Raw genomic sequence first — 23,171 nt, forward strand, 5'->3', positions numbered from 1 at the left:
TCACTCCGGTCATAATATTTGTATTCAGTAACTTTACAACCCCAGTTAAAAAATAATTATAAAATATTAGTGTACCTACAATTAATCAATTTCACTTCTGATTCGTTCACTATTGACCACCCTTAATTTAAAGTTGGTTTTAAAATATACATTTGTAAAAAAAACGCAATACACAAAATAATATAACACTGGCAAAACTCTGGTATACCCGTGTCGAGAACGTACCTATGATGTAAGAGCGAAATGGAGCTACGGGAAATGTAGAGATGGATTGTATTCACCGGCGTGAAACCGCGTCGCTTGTAAGTGAGTAAAAAGTTCGTTGTTTTACTTTTAATTACATATTTTGGTTACTATTCCAGATACAATTATAATTCTCAGTGCAATGTAAAGATAAACGATGAGCGAAACTTTTTTTAAGAGTAAAACTTTTTGATTTAGGCTTCCGTTTATTAAATAATACGATGTAAACGCAAAAGTTGCTCAACAGAGCGATTCCACAGATTATTCGAGCATTCGAGAGTATTTCAGCTGGAGCACCACCTTCAGATTTATTGAGTGTGGGAACGAACATCGTGCGCAACAACCAGTAAGTCTGACGGAAGTAACTTCAGGCCGTAATGTGGCTTGCCAAAGCCGGAAGGCGCTTCACCTTGGCTCAAGGAGGTGCCGGCATAAAATTGGAACGATACAGAGAAGATTAGCATGGCCCCTGCGCAAGGATGACACGCAAAATCGTGAAGCGTTCGATAAAGTTTTCGCCAAATAGATAGTTGTCTATAGGACAAATTATCCAAAAACTTCACTAAATTTGGTTTAAGATGAGGCTTGATTAGACCTCTCCGAACGCCGCTATCTGCATGGTGGATGTCGGCTAAAAGTTTCCCTGTATCCGAAATGGCTTCTATTAGGGCAGAATTTGCATTGCTGTCCCGAAGAAGTAAACTCAAAGCTTTACCTAGAGCCGATAAACCCGCCTTCATTTGATTCTGTTTTTGTATTAAACGAGAATCACGGTCAATAACGTTTTTGTTCAAACAATTCTTAGCCTCTTGATTTAATATTGGAGGCTCAAAAGCACAGTTCGCAGGTGACGGATATTTTGACGTTAATTCTTTGCGATTGTCTGGCGTTAACCCAGATTTTCGACAATAAATTGGCTACCTCGGCCTGAATTGGTTGTCCTTTAGAAGTGACTTCGCACACGTTAGACGAAAGAATTTTTAAAATGTTATTTGGCAACAATTCAGTCTCATCTGATTTATGAACGACGACGTCGGACAAAATGCAGGAGGGAGAAGCGCGGTAGAAAGTTTTTTGCTTTTAACGCGCTAAAATTCGTGTTCACCTAGCACGGGAAGTAGTATACTACGTATTATTATCATTCGGATGAATCGCTAACATAATTAACATCGAACTTCACAGGTAAGTTCGTTCAATTTAGTAATTTTTAGGGATATCGAACTGAGATAATCACGTTTGAAGTTTAATTCTTCCGTAAGACCCATTGTAATTGGAGACGTTTGATAATTTCTTATTACTTTCACTGTACAAAGAACATTTTGATTTATATGCGAAAAAATTCGATATTTTTTCTTCTTTCCGTACATGTGCTTAACTTTTTTGCGTTTTGTGCACTAATGCATGAACCGATTTTGGACGGCCTTGACATTTAGAATCAGTATATGATTACCTTTCATTTTTTGTGAATTTCAGCTTGTGACACCAAAACCCCCACAGAAGTCATTTCTAGACGACTTTCTGTGCAAGGAGCGCTCTACTATATGCCATATTGAATTTCATGCAATTCGGTTCATAACTAACCCAATCTACACGTCCGTTCCTTGTACATAGCTGGTATGACAGATTAGTTACGTTTACATACCTGTTACATTTCACTGAAGGCTCTAAAGTATATTTATTTGTTACTTTAATAGTACGTAGCCGGTATGTTTTCTCTAACAAACATGCAGTAGATTTTTAAGGGCACATAATTTAACAAGTTCAGTATGTAACAAGTCCGTTTATTGTGAAATGTACTCCTTACGTGATGAATTTGAGTACCATACAAGAAACATTTCAATTTAAAATTGACAATTAATAGTTTGGTTATAGTATATGCGATCCTGGGTGACGTATATTTCTTTGTTCTTCGCGTTGGTGAATGCTTTGGAATAATTAGCGCCACTCAGGCCCTTGTATTGTAGACAAATTGGCATATCTTTGATTTTAACATTTGTAAAAATGCCAAAAAAGTTGTTTTGCGAAGTCTCGAGTAGGCAAAAACGCAGAAGAATTCTGAAAGAACTTACAACCAGTTCGATTGTACCCGAATGTAATTGTGTAAATGCTATTAGTGCTGATACATATGCTGATTGTTTGTCATTACCACTTAGTTCGAATCGCAGCACTTCGGGAGAATTTGAAAACACTAATTCTTTACTTACCTCCGTGCATAGTACAATAACTTGTGATAGCAGTGAAATTAGTGACACTACTAGTATCCGTGTTTGTGAAACCAACTGTGAACTGATAACGGAGAACCATAATGAATCCTTTAGTCTTTCAGAGTTCAAGAATAAATTGCGTTCTTGGGCAAGTTTTCATAGTGTTTCTCACATGTCAATTAGTAATCTTTTAAGCATTTTAAGAACAGTAAACGTTTTAAGTGGACTTCCACAAGACGCACGAACACTTATGCAAACACCCCGAAATGCAACGGAAAATATAATTGCTTTGGGTGGCGGTGAATTTGTGCATATGGGATTTGTTAAAAGCTTACAATCTTCATTACAAAAACATTACACCTGTCTACCAACAACAGTGAAAGTAAATTTAAACATTGATGGACTACCACTAACAAAAAGCTCGTCTAGTCAATTTTGGCCAATTCTCGGTTCGATAGTGGACTCATTTTATACAAAGCCATTTGTAATTAGTGTATATCATGGTTTTCACAAGCCTTTATCAAGCAAAGACTTCCTTTCTTATTTTGTACAAGAAGCAAGAGATATTTTAGAAAATGGGATCAACTACAATGGAAGTATCATTAATGTGCAGTTAAATGCAATCATATGTGATGCACCTGCCAGGTCCTATATTAGTGGTGTAAAAGGACATAACGGGTACTTTGGTTGTTCAAAATGTATCCAAGAAGGGGATTATGTTGACAATCGTATGACATTCCCGGAAATATCTTCGGTTTTAAGGACTGATGAATCCTTTAGAAATAAACTTCATGTTGAACATCATAAAGATTCAAAGGAAGCAAATATTTTAGAATGTCTGAATATAGGAATGGTAACACAATTCCCTATTGATTACATGCACGCTGTTTGTATTGGAGTCACAAAAAAGTTAATTTACTTTTGGATAAATGGGAAAAAAGATGTGCGTTTGAAGCCTAATGATATTCAAAATGTGACTAATCATCTAAGTCTATTGAAACCGAGCATCACTGGTGAATTTAGTAGAAAACCTCGCAGTATTACAGAATATGAACGGTGGAAAGCTACTGAATTACGCACTTTCTTACTGTATACGGGTCCAGTTGTATTACGAGAAGTTCTTCCGGGCGATTATTACGACCATTTTTTATCATTAAGTGTGGCAATTAGAATCTTATGTGATAAAAATTTGTACATAGTTTTAAATAATTATGCGCACACGATCCTAGAATGGTTTGTAAAAAAATATTTTATTTTGTATGGTGAGCAACGTATAGTTTACAATGTACATAGTTTATTACATCTAGCAAATGACAGTAAATTGTTTGGCCCATTAGATGAATATAGTGCTTTTAAATTTGAAAATTTTATGCAAATTATTAAGAAGAAAGTGAAGAATTCTAGTCGTCCGTTACAACAGTTGTTTAATCGATTAATGGAAGAAGAAAGTTTACAAGGAAAGTCAAATTGTACATCTGAAGCAAACAAAATGACTTCCAAACTGTCATTTGAGGGTTTCACAATTTCCCAAAAACCACACGATAACTGCTTTGAACATGAAAATGGAGATGTAATGGAAGTTGTGAACATTTCAATGAAAGATTGCATGATTAATGCTCAAAAATACCAGAAAGTAGAGCCGCTCTTTACTGCACCATGTAATTCTGTGAAATTAGGAATATGTATTGTAAAACAATCCGATTTAAGGCAGGATATTGACACAATTGACAAAAAATGTGTAAAGAGAAAGTGTTTGAAGTTACCTTTATATTTAAATAGTTCCGGCAGTGTGAATGAGCATGCTATTTTTCCGTTAATTCATAGTGACGGTCAGAAAGAGTAAAAGAAATTAATTAGATATGGGTTTAAAAGTGTTATACTTATGTGGTGAATGTGTACATTAGATCAATATATTTTGCCTATACATACTTTTTATTTAAATTTCAACAAATAACTTTAATCGCTTTTACTTTTGTAATCTCATTTATATTTATATATAGTTGTGCACAATGGAAAAAAGACACCAGTTCCAAACAGTATGCTGTAGTTCGCTTCGACGACGAGTCCGTATCGGAGGTCCCTATTACATGGCTCTTCGACAATAATCGCAGTAGTTGGTGGCCGCGCAATTCAAAGGTTGCGACCAGCTACATTAATCGTTATTCACCCCCAGACCCAGATAGTTGGAGTAAATACAGTGTGGTAGCCGTTGAAGCAATTTGTGGTAAGATACCTACATTTTTTTATAGTTCCCGTGGCGTATAATTGATCTTTATAGATTCTCTAGAAGTAGCAAGGAAGAAAGCTGAAGATATTCACTACAGTGAAGGTGAAGATAAAGATCGGGGACGTGGAAAACGATTGGTACAACGGAGCACATTACTAAGCAATTTCATCGATGGCTCTAATAATGGATCTAGCGATAGTGATGTTGAAGCTAGAACGAAACGTAAGAATCTATTAAATATTATTCACTTTTATTAATACTCGGTTAATTTTAGGAATACTTACCCCACCTCCTGAGCTGCCACCGGATCTTGACATATCCTCAATGGAAATGGTTATTTTAAACAAAAATACAAATATTGATACAATGAATGAACAATGTAAGTATATCCTCATACATAATACATACATTTACTTCGCCATCAATGGTAGTTCCACACGGAGAATATGCAGAAGATGAGTATGTCGAGGAGTATGCGGAATCTTATGCCGAGTCCCAAGAAGTACCAGTAAACCAATTTAATTCCCAATCCATTAATCGTAATGGAAATTATGGTAAGTCAAAAATATTACACAACATTTTGAAAATAATTCTGTTTTATAGAAATCAGTGTGATGCACAAAATATTAGAAATGGTAACAGAAATAAAAATTCAAGTCAACGATATTGCCAGAAATATGCAGAGTTTCAAAGTAGACAAGCAGCCCGTTGAACAATACGACATATTTACCAAATGCCTGCCCTTAAATAGTTTTGAAGCGATTGAGAAGTTTGAGGAATTAATAAGCGACCTTGAAATCAACAAATTATTTGTAAGTTAATAATTGCATAATCTTTCTAGTTGATGGTTCTTAAGTATAGAATATCTGTGAATGTACTGATTGTATTTTTCTACTCATGTTAAATAATATATAGAATGATGCGTTTTCAATTAGGGATAAATTATTCAAACAATGAAATAGTTTTTGATTATTCATCTGTTGTACGCTAATCGTAAAGTAGAAAAGTATTATTTCACTCATTCAAAAAGAAATATTCTTACACTACTCACAAAAACTGTTCGATATGAGTTTTGCGCTCCTGGGAATTAGCCCTATTTGGTAGGAAAGTAATTTGTGACATGATTTCAGTTTTGAAAAATCAAGTCTGCCATTGAACCGTTTTTTGGATGAGAGGCACACACAAATGTTATTATAGAAAGGTTATTCTGATTGAAAAACTTAGTAATGGTGTAAAATTTAAGCCAAATAGGTCTACTTTTGAAATTCTTATGAAATCCTCAATTTTATTTACTACATAGAATATTTTAGATAACATATCAAAATCTTTCTATCTACTTCAAATTTGCTACATGGTCGGTCATTAATTGTTTAATCAACATTTTATGTTCCTCGTCTTTCTACAAGCATTTTTTTACGGACCTTCATTTGCTACAGCCAGCCATCCGCCAAAGTGAAATTAAAAGCTACCTTTTTACAAAATAAATTTGCAAAAATGCGCTAAAAACACTAAAAATCAAAGTAGGTTTAGAACTTTGAAATTTTGTACGTTTTTCATTCTAATAAAACTTTTCTTCATTTGTGTGTACTTCGTCTCCTAAGAGCACTTTTGCTAAGTCGTTTTTTGAAAATTTCAAAACTGAAGTTATGCCATAATGAGTTTCCAAACAAACCAGGCTGATCCCCAGATGCTCAAAATTCATTTCCAAACAATCCTGTATATATAATTTTAATGCTAATAATTGTTTATTTCAGAAAACATTTTTAACTACAATTGGTGGAAATGATTACAAAGATAATATAAACCGAGTTTATAAAATACTGTTTACAAATGAATTGGGAATGGGTTGTTCCTGGTTGGGCCAGCGAAATAACAAGCGTATGGTAGACTTAAAAATTATTGCTGCTGTTAAAGGTAAATATTTTAGCAAACTTTAACCTTTTATGTTGTATAGCGCATTTACATTAAATCCCTTAGAAATAATAATAAGGTCATTGCTACTCTCATCATGATTAGTTGTCCTTCATAAAGTGCTCATGATATACCTATTGATACGCTATTTACATCCAGAAAAATGTATTTTTGCAATGATGACCATGAGTGTGTTGGTGTGTTTGTGAATGTGTTTACTCCAAAACGAATATAATGATCGGAGGAGTAGTCTCATCTTTTATCTCTGAATATTATGAAGAGCGCGTTTTTTCCATTCAATAAGGCATATGGATATTTTTGGGAAAATAAGTTTGAAACTTTTTAAAGGCATTTGCATTGCACAAATCTATCTTTGCGAGACACTACGTAATTAAAAAAAAATTTTTTTTCTTAAATTTGCAAAAAATGCGCTTTCATTCTTGTATGAGATATTTCATAATAAAAGACAATTTTTTGGCTTAAATTTAAGCACTGTCTGCATCTATTTGCATCATTCCTCACATAACCATGTCTTCTTTCATGAAATGTTTTTCTTGTTGTTAATAATAGAATTTTATTCTAGAAATAATCATTGGACAACACAACATTCAACAAAAACTTATAGAAAATTGTTCGTCAGAGTGGTTTCGGCATGCGCGCCAACGTTATCAGCGAGAAAAAAAATGAAACTTACTTTTTCATCTATTTGTCCTCACTTTTATTTACTAGTTCATATAATATCATACATGTTTGACCAATAAATGCGTTTTTGAGATAAATAGAATTTTATTACCCTGTGTATATATCAAATACATCATTCTATTATATGCAGGCAATGTTTTGGGAGAATGTAATGTAGACAGCACTTTACAATGTCGCAAGTATGTTACATACTGATGTAATTAATATGTGAAAGTGTTTAAGTAAAAAATATCGCCTTGTATTATACCTGAGATATACCAGAGTAATGTAGCAGGTACATGATTTTCCAAGTGATTTGTTGCTGACATTGAGTAGTCCCACAATAGCACATGTAAGTTCCATGGTATGTAACAGATAACATTGACATAATTAATTTTATGTAACAGTTATATACATATGCTGTGACTGTGTAGACTGGGTAACTGAGATGTCAAAACGGCCTTCTTTATTTTTTGTCCTACATTCCTAATTCTCCAACTCCGAACTACAAATTTTATGAAGAATCCACATGCAACGTGCTAACGGACGGACGGACAGACAGACACTGCAAAATTATAAACTCGCTAGGAGCTCGTTAATAAACGTCACGAAATACATATTGTTTATAATTTATTTATTAATTTACGCAACAAACCGTAACTAATGCAATTTTTTTATTCATTTATAATACTTTCTTTATCAGAGCGCTGCAGGTCACCTTCGCTGTCGTTCATGAGACGGTCCAACTCGACGCTGCATTCCGCTCTATACTTTCTTCTAACAAAGATCGATTCAGTGGCACATTCTTCGATATTCTGTTTTTAATTTCATCGCTCCTTTTTTTCATCGACTCCGCCGATTTTTCAAGTAATGTCACCAATGTCGCGTCCAAAGAATCTGTAGACAAAATAGGTAGATTGTAGTATAGGTTATATAGTAAAAAGTCTAAATTTTAACGAGATAATAAACTACTTTTCTATCATGTTGAGCATTTTTTATATACTTGTAAATCAAGATCAGATGTGCAAAGTTTTATTAATTTTGCTAATACAGAGTACCTATAACCCAGATAGCACAACTTCGTACTATGGACAGCCAATGGACGAATATGTTAGAGCCATAATGCATACATCATACATCCACATAAGGTAATATTTTGGTCCATATGTAGTCCACTTGTCAACAAGTTGGACATTCTAATTACGTCCACTTGATACATACAGTGTACGTCCCTGTAAGATTGTATCATGTATGTCCATACATATTCATATTATGGATGTCCATAAATTGCATACGGTGTACATCCCACTTTTGCACGTTATTTAAACAAAAAAATAGAATATGGATATTTATTAAATGCAAATACAGAATATTTATGTATTCAATTATGTTTCATTTTTCGCCCTTTCAGCGGCCCGTCGCAGCCATTTGGAAATTTCTATTTCCACATCCTTCTGCGTTGTTTTTGGATTAAATCGTAATCCAGCTTCTACACACACAACACAAAATAAATGTAATATGAAACACAAAAGGAGTACACAATACTTACGAATCATTAGTTTGTTCAAATGTAGCTCCTTAAACGCCTCCTTATTTCTTTTACCACAATAACTGTATGTGGAAGCAAAACCATTTGTTATTAACATCTTTCCGCATCGATAAATAAATTCATACATATGTCTTCCGCCCAATAATGACACTTCACGAACCTGAATATCGAACAAATTACAATCACATATTATCTATATCTTAATACATACTGCCTTTTCAAATGCATTCTAATTTGCTACGAAAAATTCTTCAAAATGCGCTAAACTTTCCTTAGAATTTAGGGGTAATTCAAATTGAGCAAGAATCGAGTTTTCCTTTTCACTCTCTACTGGGACTTTCAATAAACTGGCTTCTATGTTATCTAAACCTTGTCTGATGTCTGCCACAACTACATGTAATAATTCTTGCTTTCTTAAAATCCGTGTCAGCAGATCTAAAAAAAATAATAGGTACCAGCTCAATACACGTTAATACTATTATTAGAAAAGCAAATAGGCAACAAATTGAACAATAGTATAACAGTTACATACCATACAGATCTGAATTCGAAATGTTTCGACCTGTGTTTCGAGAAGGCGGCGTTTCCGTAGAAGTTACAGCAGAATTATTATTACAGTTTCCTTATAAAAATTAAAGTATAAGTAGCATAATGAAACATTTTAATATAATCATACTTGTGGTTGCAATTCGATATGGAGTAACCTCAATGTCTTGGATTATGTTGACCTTTTTAGTTGATTTGGATGGACGGTGTCCTTTATGCTCAAAACCATTATTTATATCAGGTTTTCTTGAAGGCAGCTCTAAAATGTAATCATAAATCAAGTGATAACATTAAAATTACATTACCATTGAAATTTAACTCAGGCGGAACGAAATCAAGTGATTCCTCCTCGACAGAAGAAAAGCTAAATTCTTTCTTCAATTTAATTTTTCTTTTGGTGCTCGTTTTGTTTTTTTCCTCGAAAGCTTGTGAATCTGATTCTAAGTCGGAAGTAGCAAGAGCTTTTTCAGCCTTCTTTTTTGCTACAGTGAAATCATCTGAAAACATATTATCTACATATCGTAACTAAAAAACATTTGAACATATACGACGTACCAAAAACATTATTTTTAAAAGGAATTATATCATACGTCTGCCAATCACAGCCAGGACTCGACTGCTTCTCAACGGCATCCAATAATTTCTGACTGTTTAGTGGATAGGACGGCCATACACATCTATTCCCATTCAACCACGACGTAGGTACCGCTTCCACGGAATTGTCACTGGGAAATTTTACCACTGACCAGGTTGCCATGTTGTCTTTACACGTCATTTTAAATCGCCAAACATAGAAACAAAAAAAGTTTTAACATAAACTATTTATCCTACAGTAATGGGATCAGGGGAGTTCAATATTTTGATGGAGTTGATTTTGTTTTGGGTCATGCTTATATCCCCATCAATGTAAAAGATGCTACAACTTTAGGATTTAGTAAAAATTCACCACCCGTTTTTATAAATATGTATACTTAAGGCTGGAATTTCGCCTGTCATATGTCAATGGTTAAGTATAGGGAAAACATGCTTACCTATTTCATGTTCATATCTGTAACAAGTGGGAATTTGGTTATGCAATTTTGTATTTAAGTTCCTGAAACATGTCTACTTATAATGACATGTTTTTAGCGTAACACAACGAAGTTGAGGTAAAGCTTATGTGCTCGTGTTTCCGTCCGTCCGTCCGTTCCATCGAGATCTCGGCCGCTGGGCCACCTAGAGACTTCGGGTTTTCGCTAATTTATAGCTGTTATGGTCTATATTTGCCCATTTCGATCAGTTTCATTTAACTCCATATTTTGCGCAAACTGCGCAATGCCAACTTTCATATTTATGGGGATATTTCTTTGAAATTTTAACCACAGACCCTTCTAGTAAAGATAAACATTTCGCGCATAGTAAAAATTATGTGGGCATGCGCAGTGACTGCGCAATGCCAACTTTCTTATTTATGGGGATAATTCTTTGAAATTTGAACCACAGACGCTTCTAGCAAAGGTAAACATTTCGCGCATAGTAAAAATAATGTGTGGACATGCGCAGTGATGTGTGGGCATACTGCGCAATGCCAAATTTCTTATTTATGGAGATATTTCTTTGAAATTTTAACCACAGACGCTTCTAGTAAAGATAAAACATTTCGCACATGGTAAAAATTATGTGGGCATGCGCAGTGACTGCGCAATGCCAACTTTCGTATTTATGGAGATATTTCTTTGAAACTTTATTTTACTTATTTAACTCCTCTCTTGCTCTGGACGTGGACGTGCTTCAATATGCAGATTCAACATTTTGTGTGCTTTCGATGACAATGCATCGTTTCAATATTTTGGGTCCATAAAATTGCTTAATTTAACTATAATTAACGCTTTTAACCTTGCTCTTCTTCTATCTACGTTAAGTATAAAAAGGATTTCGCAACACTTGCCTGAAGATCCTGTTATTTCATTTCAATAACGTACACAGGGGTTAGGGAAAGCATTTGCGAAGTGTCGTTCGTTGTCTGCACAATGCACGTGTTCATCACTAGTTTGTTTCGAAACATTCACGCTGTTAGCCAGGTAAGTTAATGTGCCGTTATGTAATTTTATCAAATGTGAATAGCAAACAATAAGCATGCTACTTTATATACTTTTATTAGATTATCTACCCACTAGCTGTACAGTACGATTTAAACAAATAAACGATTATAAATTATGAACTAAATGCAGTTAAATACAGATATAAAGGTATACTATTTCAAACAGGTAAATAAAGATACTTATAATATTTCCTCGTCCGATTTAGAATCCCTTTTGCGTTTATTGTCAATTTCATTTAACAGTTCATCCAATTCGCTGCTCTTGTTCAAGTCGTCATCTTCGTCCAGCAAGTTTGTTGCTGATGCGTTTACCATGCTGTTTTCGTTCGAACTGGATTGGCCACTTATATTCCGCATTCGGATTTTTTTTCTCATTTGATCAGCCGCCCGTTCGAGGACATTCGCTGTTTCTTCTATAGAATCTGAAAATTTAAGATATATACCTAGTACCTAGTGTGTAAATTCTGTAAATGTTTAACGGATCATGCCAGTGAATAAGTAAGCTAACTATACCTTTGAATTCCTCCGAAGTGATCCATTTGTCCACCATTTTTATCATTTGTGCTCGTAATTGCATTTTTGAAATTTCGTTCCCCTCTCCATACACATTAATTAAACAGTTAAATTTGTTCACTATTACTTTGTAAACAGAACGGGGTTCTGCCTTCAGGTAGCTCCAGCCGGCTGGCCAGAGATCGAAATTCATATTGATTGAAATTGTTTAATTAATAAAATAAAATAAATAAAAAATTCAAATATTCAAATCCCGATGTTGGGTACGGAGACACCTCCACCGTCTGTCAAATCACCGGTTGACCTTGGGGTCTGGTACGGCGTTTTCTTTTCCCCAACTGGAAACGTGCGGTGGATGTGACAAGTGCTACTAGTTCGCTGTAATGATAAAGAGTTATTACCACCTAAACCCGGATGCTTATCAAGGCTCGAGGAGATATCAGGTAAAGGAAGTATAGGAAGTTTTCTCCACCAGTTATATTTCAGGTGCTTTTCAGCAAAGCAATAACCCGACCTGAGATGACTTGAACAGGAGGTAATAGCTCTCGAATAAGGTCGGCAAGGATTTACCTGGCGACGGCCCTTACAGAGGAACTTCCACCCGGTTCCAACAACCTCTACTCAAAGTCGGTGGAATCAGACGGCAACCACGGAAGGGAAGCTCTTTGGATTCCAGTCCGGTCGACCGACCGAAGGCAAGAATACAAAGAACTAGTTCTGTGTCCGGTTTTATAAGCCCGCAGGGATTTACCCTACCAGGATTATCTTCCCGGGAACAGGTGAGTAAAACGGCAAAACTAAAAGTAATTATCAAATTAATAGGTCTAGGAAAATAATGAAACTAAAACGAAAAGCTCTGGTGGAATTAAAACGGAAAATAAAATAAACTTAAAACGGATCTCAGGTTTTCGAAACGGGCAGGAATCGGGTCGGGTTCTGGTTCGGGGAATGATTTGAACATGGAACGGAATTAATCGGAAGTGCTCTCTGGTACTTTACAAACACCTTTTATAGGACACACAACAAGGTGGGAGATGTAGAAGGGATTGCAAATAAAGGATGGGGACGACAACAGGCGACATCTAACGAGGGGATTTTACAAAACATAGTACAGGATGTTTCACAAATAAAATTCCAACGTTATCAATTTGATGTTTTCTTACAACTTTTTGGAACGCTAACTGTTCCATTTCTATACGTATACTTTAAAAAGATACAAAGCCTGAAAATTGATGATATGTCGCTGTTGAAGTTTTCGAAATACATTGAAACTAAAATTTGAATGCGCGGTATTTAAAGGTTTTGTCTGCCCATCGCAATAAAGAAAATAAACAGAACTGAAATATTTATGACAGCTTACACCACCCTTGTGTACTGGTCGCCCGCTAAATAATAACGTGCCTTCTTTCTGGTTACATTCATGCTTCTAACGAATAGTATCGCAAGTCTGGTAGCAGAAAAGTAACCCACTTAGCATAAGATAGTTGGTTAGTTTATGAAAATTAAATGCCGTTTTACTTTCATATTAATTGTGGTTTGATTAGTATACCTAATATGGGTAGGTACATTCAATTTTTGCAAAACACATCAACATTCCCGGCCCATTCATATTTAAATCACTTGTTTACAATTCTGCACAGCTATTTTCGGCACGTTGTGCTTCTTATATACTATTGTGTAGGGATTATGCAGTTGTAGGGTTTCCCCTTTCGGAACCGAGTTTTACAGTGCTTTTTAGTTGGAGGTACACCGCCCCGTAATTTCGCCAGTTGATTATTTTTATTTCTTTCTTAGTTTCCCAATCATAAATGTTTGAAATGAATCGGATCTACTTCTTATTTTAACACAATAATTTCTATTTTCCAATCGTCATGCAAATCGTAATGATGACTAAATTTGGATAACTACCGGCGATTTATAACCTTACCTATTTAAAAAAAAACCTTGAAATGTCTTTGTATTCACAAAAAAAGATCGCCGACGGACCTGTTGACCGACGACGACGTAATTGTGTGCGGTGATTTCAATGATTTGAGAAAAACAAAAGGAAATCAAGTTTTATCGCTTCCGCATTGAAACTGAAAATGCCTTCTCATTCAATCGGAACTACAGACGCAGGTACCACGATTGATGCAATTTTTGGCCGTCTACCACGTTTATGTAAGTTACGACAGCTTTCATAAGCCACTGTCTCTTAGAATTCCTAAAACTAATGGATAATGGCTAATAAATACAATTAATCAACCTTTTTCTGTAAGACCTATACCGGGTGGTGCCTCGCTGGACGCAGCATAGGGATTTCAATTGGTAATTTCTTTATAACCAATTACCTACTAGCTCCCCTAATTATTTTAGAGCAAAAGTCTAAATACGTTTTTTTTAGAGAAAAAAATACTGCATCTATTCATACGATTACTTATAATTTTTCATTTTTCAAAACCGTAGAAATCCACAAAATAAAAAATTACATTTTATAAAAATCAGTGATGCTTTGGAATCTTTTAACAAAATACAAGCGCATCGCATCTAAGTTATCGTTGTTTTACGTCGAATGATTTTCATATTTATTTCAACTAACCGACGCAAGAAAAAACGTTTATGGGGTAATTTTCTTTAAAGAATGTAATGCTGCATCTGCATCAGATACTATTTGTGTATCATTTTCCGGAACCAGAGTACATAATCGAAGAAAAATAAACTGATTTGATGAAGAATTGTTCTTAAACTTATATTCGGATTTTCCGCTACTGCAGCTAAAACGTTGAATGTATTGTCGTTTTCCTGATGGTTTTGGCGCACATTTTGAACGTTATTGCACTTGCAGTTCTTTATCTAATTTATAAACAAGTATAAATTTAATATACGTCAAAGGCAAATAATGAAAAGTTATCGCTGTTTTTTTTAGGTAATTCCAAGGTATATCTGATTTATTGTAAAATGAACCTTTTTATTTTGTCGATTTCTACGGTTTTGAAAAACGGAAAATTATGAGTAATAGTATGAATAGATGCAGTATTTTTTTCTCTGAAAAAAAACGTATTTTGACTTGTGCTCTAAAATAGTAGTAATTGAGTATAAAGAAATTACCATTGAAATTTCTATGCTGCGTCGCACTAGGCACCACCCCGTATGCCCTTTTCGATAAATTTTCCTTCTGTCCGTGCATATAGAAAATTGCGCTTTCGAGGGTCACGTGTTTTTTTTATTAATATTATATAGGTGTATCAATTGGCAATTATGATGTTAAGACTGACTTTGCAGTTTACAGTATTTGATCTCATTTCAATACTTCCCCAACATTCATTCGGATTTCCGTCCACATCGCCACATGCGCCGTATACTTACTTTCCGAGACATGCGATGTGGTTTTCATAAATATTTTTATAGAATTTTATTTACACAAAACGTTTATATATGAAAAGAGAATACGTGGAGAACGCCATATAAAGCCACGTTGTTCTTCGCAGGAGCTCATTCCGTTCTGAATATTTTTTTCAGTTTAAGTGCAAAATGGCTAGAAAACGAAAGAAAACAATGACAGGTAGAAAGGAGGCGAAGAAAAAGCGAGCCTATGTTCATTCTCGACGATCGGATTCTGAGGTACGTGCCCAAGAGCAGGCAGCCAACACCAACCGTCGTCGTTCTGTCCGACTTGATCCTGAAGTCCACGACAAAGAGCAGACAGCCAACACCAAGCGCCGTCGTTCTGTCCGACTTGATCCTAAAGTCCACGATAAAGAGCAGGCAGCCAACACCAATCGTCGTCGTTGTGTCCGATTTGATCCTGAAGTCCACGATAAAGAGCAGGCAGCCAACACCAACCGTCGGCGTTGTGTCCGACTTAATCCTGAAGTCCACGATAAAGAGCAGGCAGCCAACACCAACCGTCGTCGTTGTGTCCGACTTGATCCTGAAGTTCACGACAAAGAGCAGGCAGTCAACACCAAGCGTCGTCGTTGTGTCCGACTTAATCCTGAAGTCCACGACAAAGAGCAGGCAGCCAACACCAAGCGCCGTCGTTCTGTCCGACTTGATCCTGAAGTCCACGATAAAGAGCAGGCAGCCAACACCATTCGTCGTCGTTCTGTCCGACTTGATCCTGAAGTCCACGATAAAGAGCAGGCAGCCAACACCAATCGTCGTCGTTGTGTCCGACTTGATCCTGAAGTCCACGATAAAGAGCAGGCAGCCAACACCAACCGTCGTCGTTGTGTCCGACTTAATCCTGAAGTCCACGATAAAGAGCAGACAGCCAACACCAACCGTCGTCGTTGTGTCCGACTTAATCCTGAAGTCCACGATAAAGAGCAGCAGCCAACACCAACCGTCGTCGTTGTGTCCGACTTAATCCTGAAGTCCACGATAAAGAGCAGGCAGCCAACACCAACCGTCGTCGTTCTGCCCGACTTGATCCTGAAGTTCACGACAAAGAGCAGGCAGTCAACACCAAAGCGTCGTCGTTGTGTCCGACTTGATCCTGAAGTCCACGATAAAGAGCAGGCAGCCAACACCAACCGTCGTCGTTGTGTCCGACTTAATCCTGAAGTCCACGATAAAGAGCAGACAGCCAACACCAACCGTCGTCGTTGTGTCCGACTTAATCCTGAAGTCCACGATAAAGAGCAGACAGCCAACACCAACCGTCGTCGTTGTGTCCGACTTAATCCTGAAGTCCACGACAAAGAGCAGGCAGCCAACACCAAGCGTCGTCGTTCTGCCCGACTTGATCCTGAAGTCCACGCCCGAGAAAATGCAGCAAATTCAGTCAAGAAGCGAACCAATAAAATCCTCTCATGGGACGACGCTATGGCATCTTATGAAGAAAACATCAAAGACGGACCTTGCCATCGATGCTTCAGTTGCGACCGGATTTTCTTCAGCCGACAGATTCACAGACGAACACGAAAACATATGAATGAAGCAGGATGGAACAATGAGCTCATCACTCAACTAGTTATAATAGCTGATCACACAAACGATGATGAATTCTTCTTTTGCTCAACGTGTAACTCGTATTTCACTAAAAGTCGCAAACAGCTGCAGGCCGGCGAAGAATCTCCTCCAAAAAAATTCCCACGATTCAATGCGAACAAATCAAACTTGAAATTCCCGGACATTCCTGATTTGATCAAGAACCTGCAACCACTCGAAGAACGATGCATCGCCCTTCGCATTCCATTTATGAAAATTCAGGCTCTCGGATGCGATCGTCAATATGGAATCAAGAGTGGTGTCGTTAACGTACCAGTCGATATAAGACGCACGATCAAGGCCATTCCAACGGCTCCCGATGATAGCGGAGTCATCGAAGTTTCATTAATGAGAGCGATGAAGTACAAGGGACATTACATGAAGGAGCGTATAAGGCCAGGGATTGTTTGGGAAGCAGCGGAATTAATTTCAAAGGCACCGTTGTATGTGAATGCGGGCATCACACTCGATCGCAACTGGCGGAAACAACAGGCACAAGAGAACATACAGGCACCACACAGGACACCTCAAGTATCTGCCTCGCAGCTTACACCTCAGGCACCTGTCTCACATCTCACACCGCCGGCATCTCTTCCACAACTCATTCCTCGCCCGCCAACACCTATCAACAACGCTCAGCTGATAGAGGTTGAAAACCCTCTCGCGGCAGTAGAAAATATGGATTTCGATCAGGAGGAAGCGCCAGAACCGGACCCCGAAGCTGCCGAACAAAACGAAGGATATATTGAAGAGGAGACATTGCTGGATAGTGCTGTTGGCGTCGCATTTGCTCCAGGCGAAGGACAGACGCCAATCCCGATGTTTCTGGATCCTCACTGCAAGGAGATGAGTTGGCCATCGATTTGGGGCGGTCATATGTGCCCAGAGACTCCTAAGGGCATCAAGATCTCGGAAAGCGACAAATCCAATCATGAGATCTTGAGATACGACAGACGAGCCTGCAAGCCAGCTTATTTACTCTACCTGCATAAAGTGGAGACGATTCGCCAACTACAAAATTCAATAAGCATTGCACTACGGAAGAGCGCTCAAACTGGAACCGTATGTGCTGGCCAGGTTCTCAACAAACAATTCATTGACAACGCTGTGAGAAAGGATACTGCTTACCGGTTTATGGCGAATATCGTTGGTTCACCGCCATATTGGGAGGACAAAAAGAAGAAGGTTCTAGCAATGGTTCGACAACTCGGCATCTTCACACTTTTCATCACCCTCACCGCTGCAGAGACCAAGTGGCCGGAACTGCTCGTGATCCTTAAACATACCCTCGATAAGGAGGATATCACGATTGAACAAGCGATGGAATTATCCTTCGACGAAGTGTCACGTCTAATTCGCAACGATCCAGTTACATGTGCGCGCTATTTTGACCACCGATTTAGAGAGCTAAAGCGAACTTGGACGCATTGCAACGATGGTCCCTTTGGAAACTACAAGATTAAGTACTTTTTCCATCGTATCGAATTTCAGCATCGAGGTAGTCCACATGTGCACATGGTGATTTGGCTGGAAAATGCTCCAAAATATGAAGTCGACAATCTGGAGACCGAGGAGGCCGTCATAGAGTTCATCGACTCGATCATTACAACGAACAGCGACGATTCAGAAGTTGAGGGTCAAATCGGAAAGCAGTTTCATAAGTGCTCTCACACATGCTACCGAGGTAAGTCACGTTTATTATTAACATCACTTCATCAAAAACTTTTTAAAAGTCAAGACTTCTCCAAAACTTCTTTCAAAGAATATTCCAAGATTTCCCCAAAACATTGTTAAAGACTTCCCCAAGGCTTCCGCAAAACCTCATTAACAGACTACCTCAAGGTTTTCCCGAATGGCTTCTCAAAGACTTCCCCAAGACTTGTAGCTTTTCTAAAATTTTGTAATTAATTTCTTTCATTTTCAGATGAACGAAAGAAGTGCCGCTTTAACGCTCCGTTCAGACCAATGGATCGCACGAGAATTTTGATGCCGTTGGATGAGAAATCCGAGCTTGATACGGACGTATTGAAAAAGATTCGAGAGTTCAATGAACAGCTCAATAACGAACTAAATCACAATTCGACAAACATCGAGACGTTCGACGCTCTTCTCGTAAAAATGGAAATTGATTTAGATACTTACCTCCTTGCAACGAGAGTAGCCATATATAGCCGATACTAACTCAACTCCATGTAAAATCCCATAAGACGATTTTCAAATCTCCTGAAGGTCATCTTCCTCTAGCGGCGATTTTGAAAACTAGAGCTCTCAAAGGGTAACGACCTTAATGGAGCCTCTGGTAGTCACTTTGAGGTCAGCGATTTACCAGAGGGAGGGGATGTCTTAAGAGGGCGTGGTTAACTACTTGGGGGAATATAAAGTGGTCGGTTGTTAGACGTAATTGATAGACAGCAAGATGACAAAAACCACTGAATCAGTTGCGAGAAAAGCAAAGGTATCGCCAGTGTATATATCACAAAAGAAGAGGCTTGAGAAGTTACTCATAAATTTGAAAAAATTAAAGTGGGATATTGAAGTATTTCAATGCCAACGACAAATTAATAAGTTAAATTTAAAATGATTGATGTGTTGGAAGAAATTTCGCTCATGGAGTTCTCGGGCTGGAAGACCTTCTGTAGAGATTAATGGAAACTAAGGAGCTACCTATCTATAATTGAATATAAGTTTTGTGAAAAGTTACTCGCTAAACAAAGAATTTGTTACAATTTTTGTAAACATGCAACCAATAAATTTTGTTTGAATGCATCTAATTTAATTTGCCAAATCCATTAGGTATCTAAACCCACCTACCAAGTAAATATTAAGAAAATTAAGTAGTTTGAGAGTAAGTAGGAGTAAATGTGTTCCGGTTAAAGTACTTATTAATGGAAAGGTTACTCATAATGGTTAATGCACGGTGGATAATTTTTGAAGCCCTTTGTAATTTAGGGGAAGGAAAAAGCCGTCCCTACACTCAATGGAATTAACAAATTTAAACGAATCGTTCCAGATGTTATTGTGCACTTTTTGACCTTATTATCATATGTAGGTACTATGTAAAAATAGACATTTTATCTCCGCCTATAAGAATGTATTCTCAATCTTCTTTTCACCTTTATATTGGGAATATTAGAGTAGGTACTTAATTTTCATTAACGAGTTACATCTTTAAAACGTAATCCTAGTAAAAGTATATTTTGTCCTATTATAAGAAATTTTGATAAGATACACGAACTTAATTGTACATTTATTCAGAAAAGTGGTACCTACTTTAAGTAGAGCACAATGTTAAACAATATTTTGTTTAAAAACTTAAAAAAAATTGCTCTGATGCCGTAAGTAAATTCAGCGGGATTTATTGCGGTGGTTTTCCATACAGCGAAAGCGAATGATATCACAATGCGAGAGCGGCTTCTAATGAGACAATGTACCACGGTCTATCGCTGTAAGCCGCCGAGTTCCCCTGAAACATACTCGTCTATTATAGGGAATGATGTTTAGCGCGGGCGACCGTAAAAGCGCGGTGTATTAAAAGTATACGGTCGGTACCTTATTAGAGAATGTATTAAGTCAATCTCATTAAGATCCGCCGTGTTCCCCAGCTACTCTCATTCTTCACATTTATGCAAAGATCGTGGAAGTTACACTTCTTTCTATGCGATCACCTACGTATTATGAACTGGTAAATCGAACTCTCATACCCAAACGAATTGAGTTGCTCGTTTTATCATTCTCAACATATGCAAGATCGTGGAAGTTAGCAGACTTTCTCTATGCGATCACTAATAAACTTACGATATTATGTACTGGTAAAATCGAACTCTCATATTCAGACGAATTATGAGTTGCTCGTTTTACTATGCTCCAGGTCCAGAGATTGTGGAAGTACGCTTTACGCTTCTTTCTATACGATTAACGTTAAATGGAACTATTTACTCTCATAGTTAATACTCAAGGAGGGAAGTTATGGGTTGCTCGTTTTACCATTTTAAATAAAATTATCCATCTAAACTACATTTATTATTTACAATTTGTTATTTCAAAAAATTAATAAATTTGTTCATATAAGTCATTTCTTCGCCCAGCCGTCGTTCGGTGAGGCGCGCTGCATCGAGCTCCTCTTCCAGCCTCCTCGTTGCCTTTTGCGCGTCTTCGTACCGCTGCATGTATTCAGGAGCCTTCTGTTGCAACCATGCAAGCGACGCCTTCGCCAATTCACGGGGTGTTGCAGGTTCAATCCATGAGGGAACGACGGCTGTTGGAAGTTGGATCGGTGGAATTATTTCTCCAGTTTCTGAACGAGGCTGGGAGATCGTCTCATAGAAGCTTTGTTCGAACACCTCCCTCAGAAGCTTCATGTCCTTTTGTGCATGCCTGTAACAAAGAGAATAGGAATGTTAGAACTTTCTTTTCATTACACTTTCAAAATAACTTACTGAGATTGACCGACGGTACTCGTCTGTTGTTGTGCTCCTTGTAGTCTGAAAGCAAAATAAATTCATAGAAGTCGTTTTTCTTTTAAGAGAATGCAACTTACTGCGGCTCTGCCGGTGGTGGTGGCGGTGGTATTATAATATGTTGTAGCACACGGGCGGTCCCCTCTGGAATACTGAAATAAATATTAAAGTTAGGTTAATTACACTTCTTTAATGCAACTTACTGTAACTGGTAACTTGTCGATTGCGGTGCTGTTTGAGCAGGCTGTAGGCTGGTGGTGGTTTGATAATGTCTGCAAATATAAGTTAAAGGTATTAAAAGTTTCTTCGGTGCGCTTTTAACTTACTGCATGTTATTGATGGTACCTTTTATGTTGTTGTCCACTCTAAAAGGAAAAAAATATTAATTTCATGTTATTTTGACAAAGTTAGGTTAATTACTCTTCTTCAATGCAACTTACTGTAACTGGTAACTTGTCGATTGCGGTGCTGTTTGAGCCGGCTGTAGGCTGGTGGTGGTTTGATAATGTCTGCAAATATAAGTTAAAGGTATAAAAAAATACTTCGGTGCGCTTTTAACTTACTGCATGTTATTGACGGTGCCTTTTATGTTGTTGTCCACTCTAAAAGGAAAAAAAATATTAATTTCATGTTATTTTGGTATTGCGAATGTTTTACCTTTGGGGAGCGTACACGTGGTGGATGTTTCCATCCAACTGATCCAGCAACTCATCCAAGGTATTAAACGCGCTGTTTCTTAGATGAGTCGTTGTTGTTGTTATTCTAAAAAATAAAAGTTCATTTTAGTATCTTCATGAAATAATTGCACAAAAATCATATTTACCTCTCAGTTGGACCATCCTCGTCCACTAAATTAATGATAGCTTCTTGCGGAAGAGGTTTTTCGGCAGTTTTTGTATTTTTCGGTACTGTCGTTGTTGAAGAACTACCACTCGCTTTTGGTGCACTCTTTTTCGTAGATAATTTTACACGTTTTGCCGCCGACATGATAGCGATTTGCATCGAACTCTAAACTGATTCATGTAAGACATGTACGGGTATATACCGAGAATATTTTGTTAACGTTAGCATAAACTCTCCCGCGGGAACGTAAACTTTGCTCAGACGGGTTGACAGTCAAAGTCCACATCTGCCGATGAGAAAATTCTAAGTAACAGTAGGGCATGCACCTGAAGTAACCTTTCCATCTTTTTATGAAAGGGAATCCGTTTCTGTTCTCAGGTTTACACTTACGAGAAAATGTTAACGTTATCATAAACTCTCGTGGGAACGTAGACTTTTTCTCAGGCAGGTTGGCGGTCAAAGCGCACACCTGCCGATAAGAAAATTCTAAGTAACAGAAAAAGTGGAGCATTCACCTGCAATAACATTTGCAATACACCTTATAAAGAGAATTTGTTCCTGTTCTCAGGTTTACTTACGTATACAGTATCATTCGAGCAGTATCTCAGTTGTGACATCTAGGATCGTGGTCAGCTAATCGCACTAGTGTCGGATAACTTATGAGTGCAACATTTCTAGGATTTACACAGATTAAAATCTTGGATAATTAAAACCCTTTGATCAGCATAGTAAGTATGGAATCTGTTTCGAGTATAAGCAGTGAGATCGTTAACCTAACCCGACATTCGGCAAATCTCTTAAAAAAGAAATCTGAAATTGTTAAACACATTTCAATCGCGAAAACCAACATTCGAATATTGCAAAGAGCTATTGTCAATCAAGTTCATTTCAATAATCCGAATGAAAATTCTTCGAGACTTGAATCTAATTTGGCGCTCTTGAAAAG

At 37.3% G+C, this 23,171-nt stretch overlaps 3 protein-coding genes, 1 long non-coding RNA gene and 1 other non-coding gene across 9 annotated transcripts; 3 read left to right on the forward strand and 2 right to left on the reverse strand.

Annotated features, from left to right (window-relative positions):
• The first annotated feature begins 649 nt into the window (after nucleotides 1-649).
• LOC116182901 lies at nucleotides 650-757 on the forward strand. The gene has a single exon (XR_004147645.1). It is a non-coding gene; the product is annotated as a U6 spliceosomal RNA (small nuclear RNA).
• Nucleotides 758-1,663: 906 nt separating this feature from the next.
• Nucleotides 1,664-7,358, forward strand: LOC116182897. 4 transcript variants are annotated; one of them, XM_031503456.1, is made up of 7 exons: nucleotides 4,288-4,671; nucleotides 4,726-4,896; nucleotides 4,949-5,053; nucleotides 5,106-5,228; nucleotides 5,278-5,486; nucleotides 6,429-6,588; nucleotides 7,169-7,358. In XM_031503456.1, exons 3-7 carry the CDS (start codon nucleotides 4,999-5,001, stop codon nucleotides 7,270-7,272), a joined length of 651 nt encoding a protein of 216 aa, XP_031359316.1. In that variant the 5' UTR covers nucleotides 4,288-4,671; nucleotides 4,726-4,896; nucleotides 4,949-4,998; the 3' UTR covers nucleotides 7,273-7,358. The 4 variants fall into 4 exon arrangements, 2 of the variants coding, with proteins under 2 accessions (XP_031359315.1, XP_031359316.1); XR_004147642.1 differs by lacking the exon at nucleotides 7,169-7,358 and having other exon boundaries at nucleotides 1,664-4,671; XM_031503455.1 differs by having other exon boundaries at nucleotides 4,287-4,671; nucleotides 4,949-5,228.
• A 632-nt stretch (nucleotides 7,359-7,990) lies between these two features.
• On the reverse strand, nucleotides 7,991-10,455 carry LOC116182899. Of its 2 annotated transcripts, XR_004147643.1 has the most exons (7): nucleotides 9,917-10,455; nucleotides 9,667-9,858; nucleotides 9,492-9,620; nucleotides 9,348-9,437; nucleotides 9,027-9,250; nucleotides 8,816-8,975; nucleotides 7,991-8,163 (listed from the first exon to the last, which is right to left on the reverse strand). XR_004147643.1 is itself a non-coding variant. In XM_031503459.1 (5 exons), the coding sequence occupies exons 1-5, from the start codon at nucleotides 10,134-10,136 to the stop codon at nucleotides 7,997-7,999; spliced, it is 798 nt and encodes a 265-aa protein (XP_031359319.1). In that variant the 5' UTR covers nucleotides 10,137-10,455; the 3' UTR covers nucleotides 7,991-7,996. The 2 variants fall into 2 exon arrangements, 1 of the variants encoding a protein (XP_031359319.1); XM_031503459.1 differs by lacking the exons at nucleotides 8,816-8,975; nucleotides 9,027-9,250.
• Nucleotides 10,456-12,155: 1,700 nt separating this feature from the next.
• LOC116182900 lies at nucleotides 12,156-13,120 on the forward strand. The gene is made up of 2 exons (XR_004147644.1): nucleotides 12,156-12,397; nucleotides 12,452-13,120. It is a non-coding gene; the product is annotated as an uncharacterized LOC116182900 (long non-coding RNA).
• Nucleotides 13,121-20,319: 7,199 nt separating this feature from the next.
• LOC116182898 lies at nucleotides 20,320-22,665 on the reverse strand. The gene is made up of 10 exons (XM_031503458.1): nucleotides 22,206-22,665; nucleotides 22,040-22,144; nucleotides 21,946-21,984; nucleotides 21,823-21,891; nucleotides 21,709-21,747; nucleotides 21,586-21,654; nucleotides 21,463-21,534; nucleotides 21,362-21,406; nucleotides 21,065-21,299; nucleotides 20,320-20,388 (listed from the first exon to the last, which is right to left on the reverse strand). Exons 1-10 carry the CDS (start codon nucleotides 22,382-22,384, stop codon nucleotides 20,320-20,322), a joined length of 921 nt encoding a protein of 306 aa, XP_031359318.1. The 5' UTR covers nucleotides 22,385-22,665.
• Nucleotides 22,666-23,171: the final 506 nt, after the last annotated feature.

This window comes from Photinus pyralis, unplaced genomic scaffold (genome assembly GCF_008802855.1).
Source record: "Photinus pyralis isolate 1611_PpyrPB1 unplaced genomic scaffold, Ppyr1.3 Ppyr1.4_unclustered_Scaffold7990, whole genome shotgun sequence".
Classification (NCBI taxonomy): Eukaryota; Metazoa; Arthropoda; class Insecta; order Coleoptera; family Lampyridae; genus Photinus; species Photinus pyralis.

Excerpts from the sequence above, each read along its gene's own strand:
- LOC116182897 (XM_031503455.1), top strand. The coding sequence starts at position 5,045 with ATGAACAATGTAAGTATATCCTCATACATAATACATACATTTACTTCG. Across the intron at positions 5,487-6,428 it reads TTGAAATCAACAAATTATTT|AAAACATTTTTAACTACAAT; the intron begins GTAAGTTAATAA and ends TGTTTATTTCAG. Across the intron at positions 6,589-7,168 it reads AATTATTGCTGCTGTTAAAG|AAATAATCATTGGACAACAC; the intron begins GTAAATATTTTA and ends ATTTTATTCTAG.
- LOC116182899 (XM_031503459.1), bottom strand. The coding sequence starts at position 10,136 with ATGACGTGTAAAGACAACATGGCAACCTGGTCAGTGGTAAAATTTCCC. Across the intron at positions 9,859-9,916 it reads TTTTAAAAATAATGTTTTTG|ATGATTTCACTGTAGCAAAA; the intron begins GTACGTCGTATA and ends ATATGTTTTCAG. Across the intron at positions 8,164-9,347 it reads TTCGAATTCAGATCTGTATG|ATTCTTTGGACGCGACATTG; the intron begins GTATGTAACTGT and ends TTTTGTCTACAG.
- LOC116182898 (XM_031503458.1), bottom strand. The coding sequence starts at position 22,384 with ATGCAAATCGCTATCATGTCGGCGGCAAAACGTGTAAAATTATCTACG. Across the intron at positions 21,892-21,945 it reads GGCACCGTCAATAACATGCA|ACATTATCAAACCACCACCA; the intron begins GTAAGTTAAAAG and ends TTATATTTGCAG. Across the intron at positions 20,389-21,064 it reads GGTACGAAGACGCGCAAAAG|GGGAACTCGGCGGCTTACAG; the intron begins GCAACGAGGAGG and ends AGTATGTTTCAG.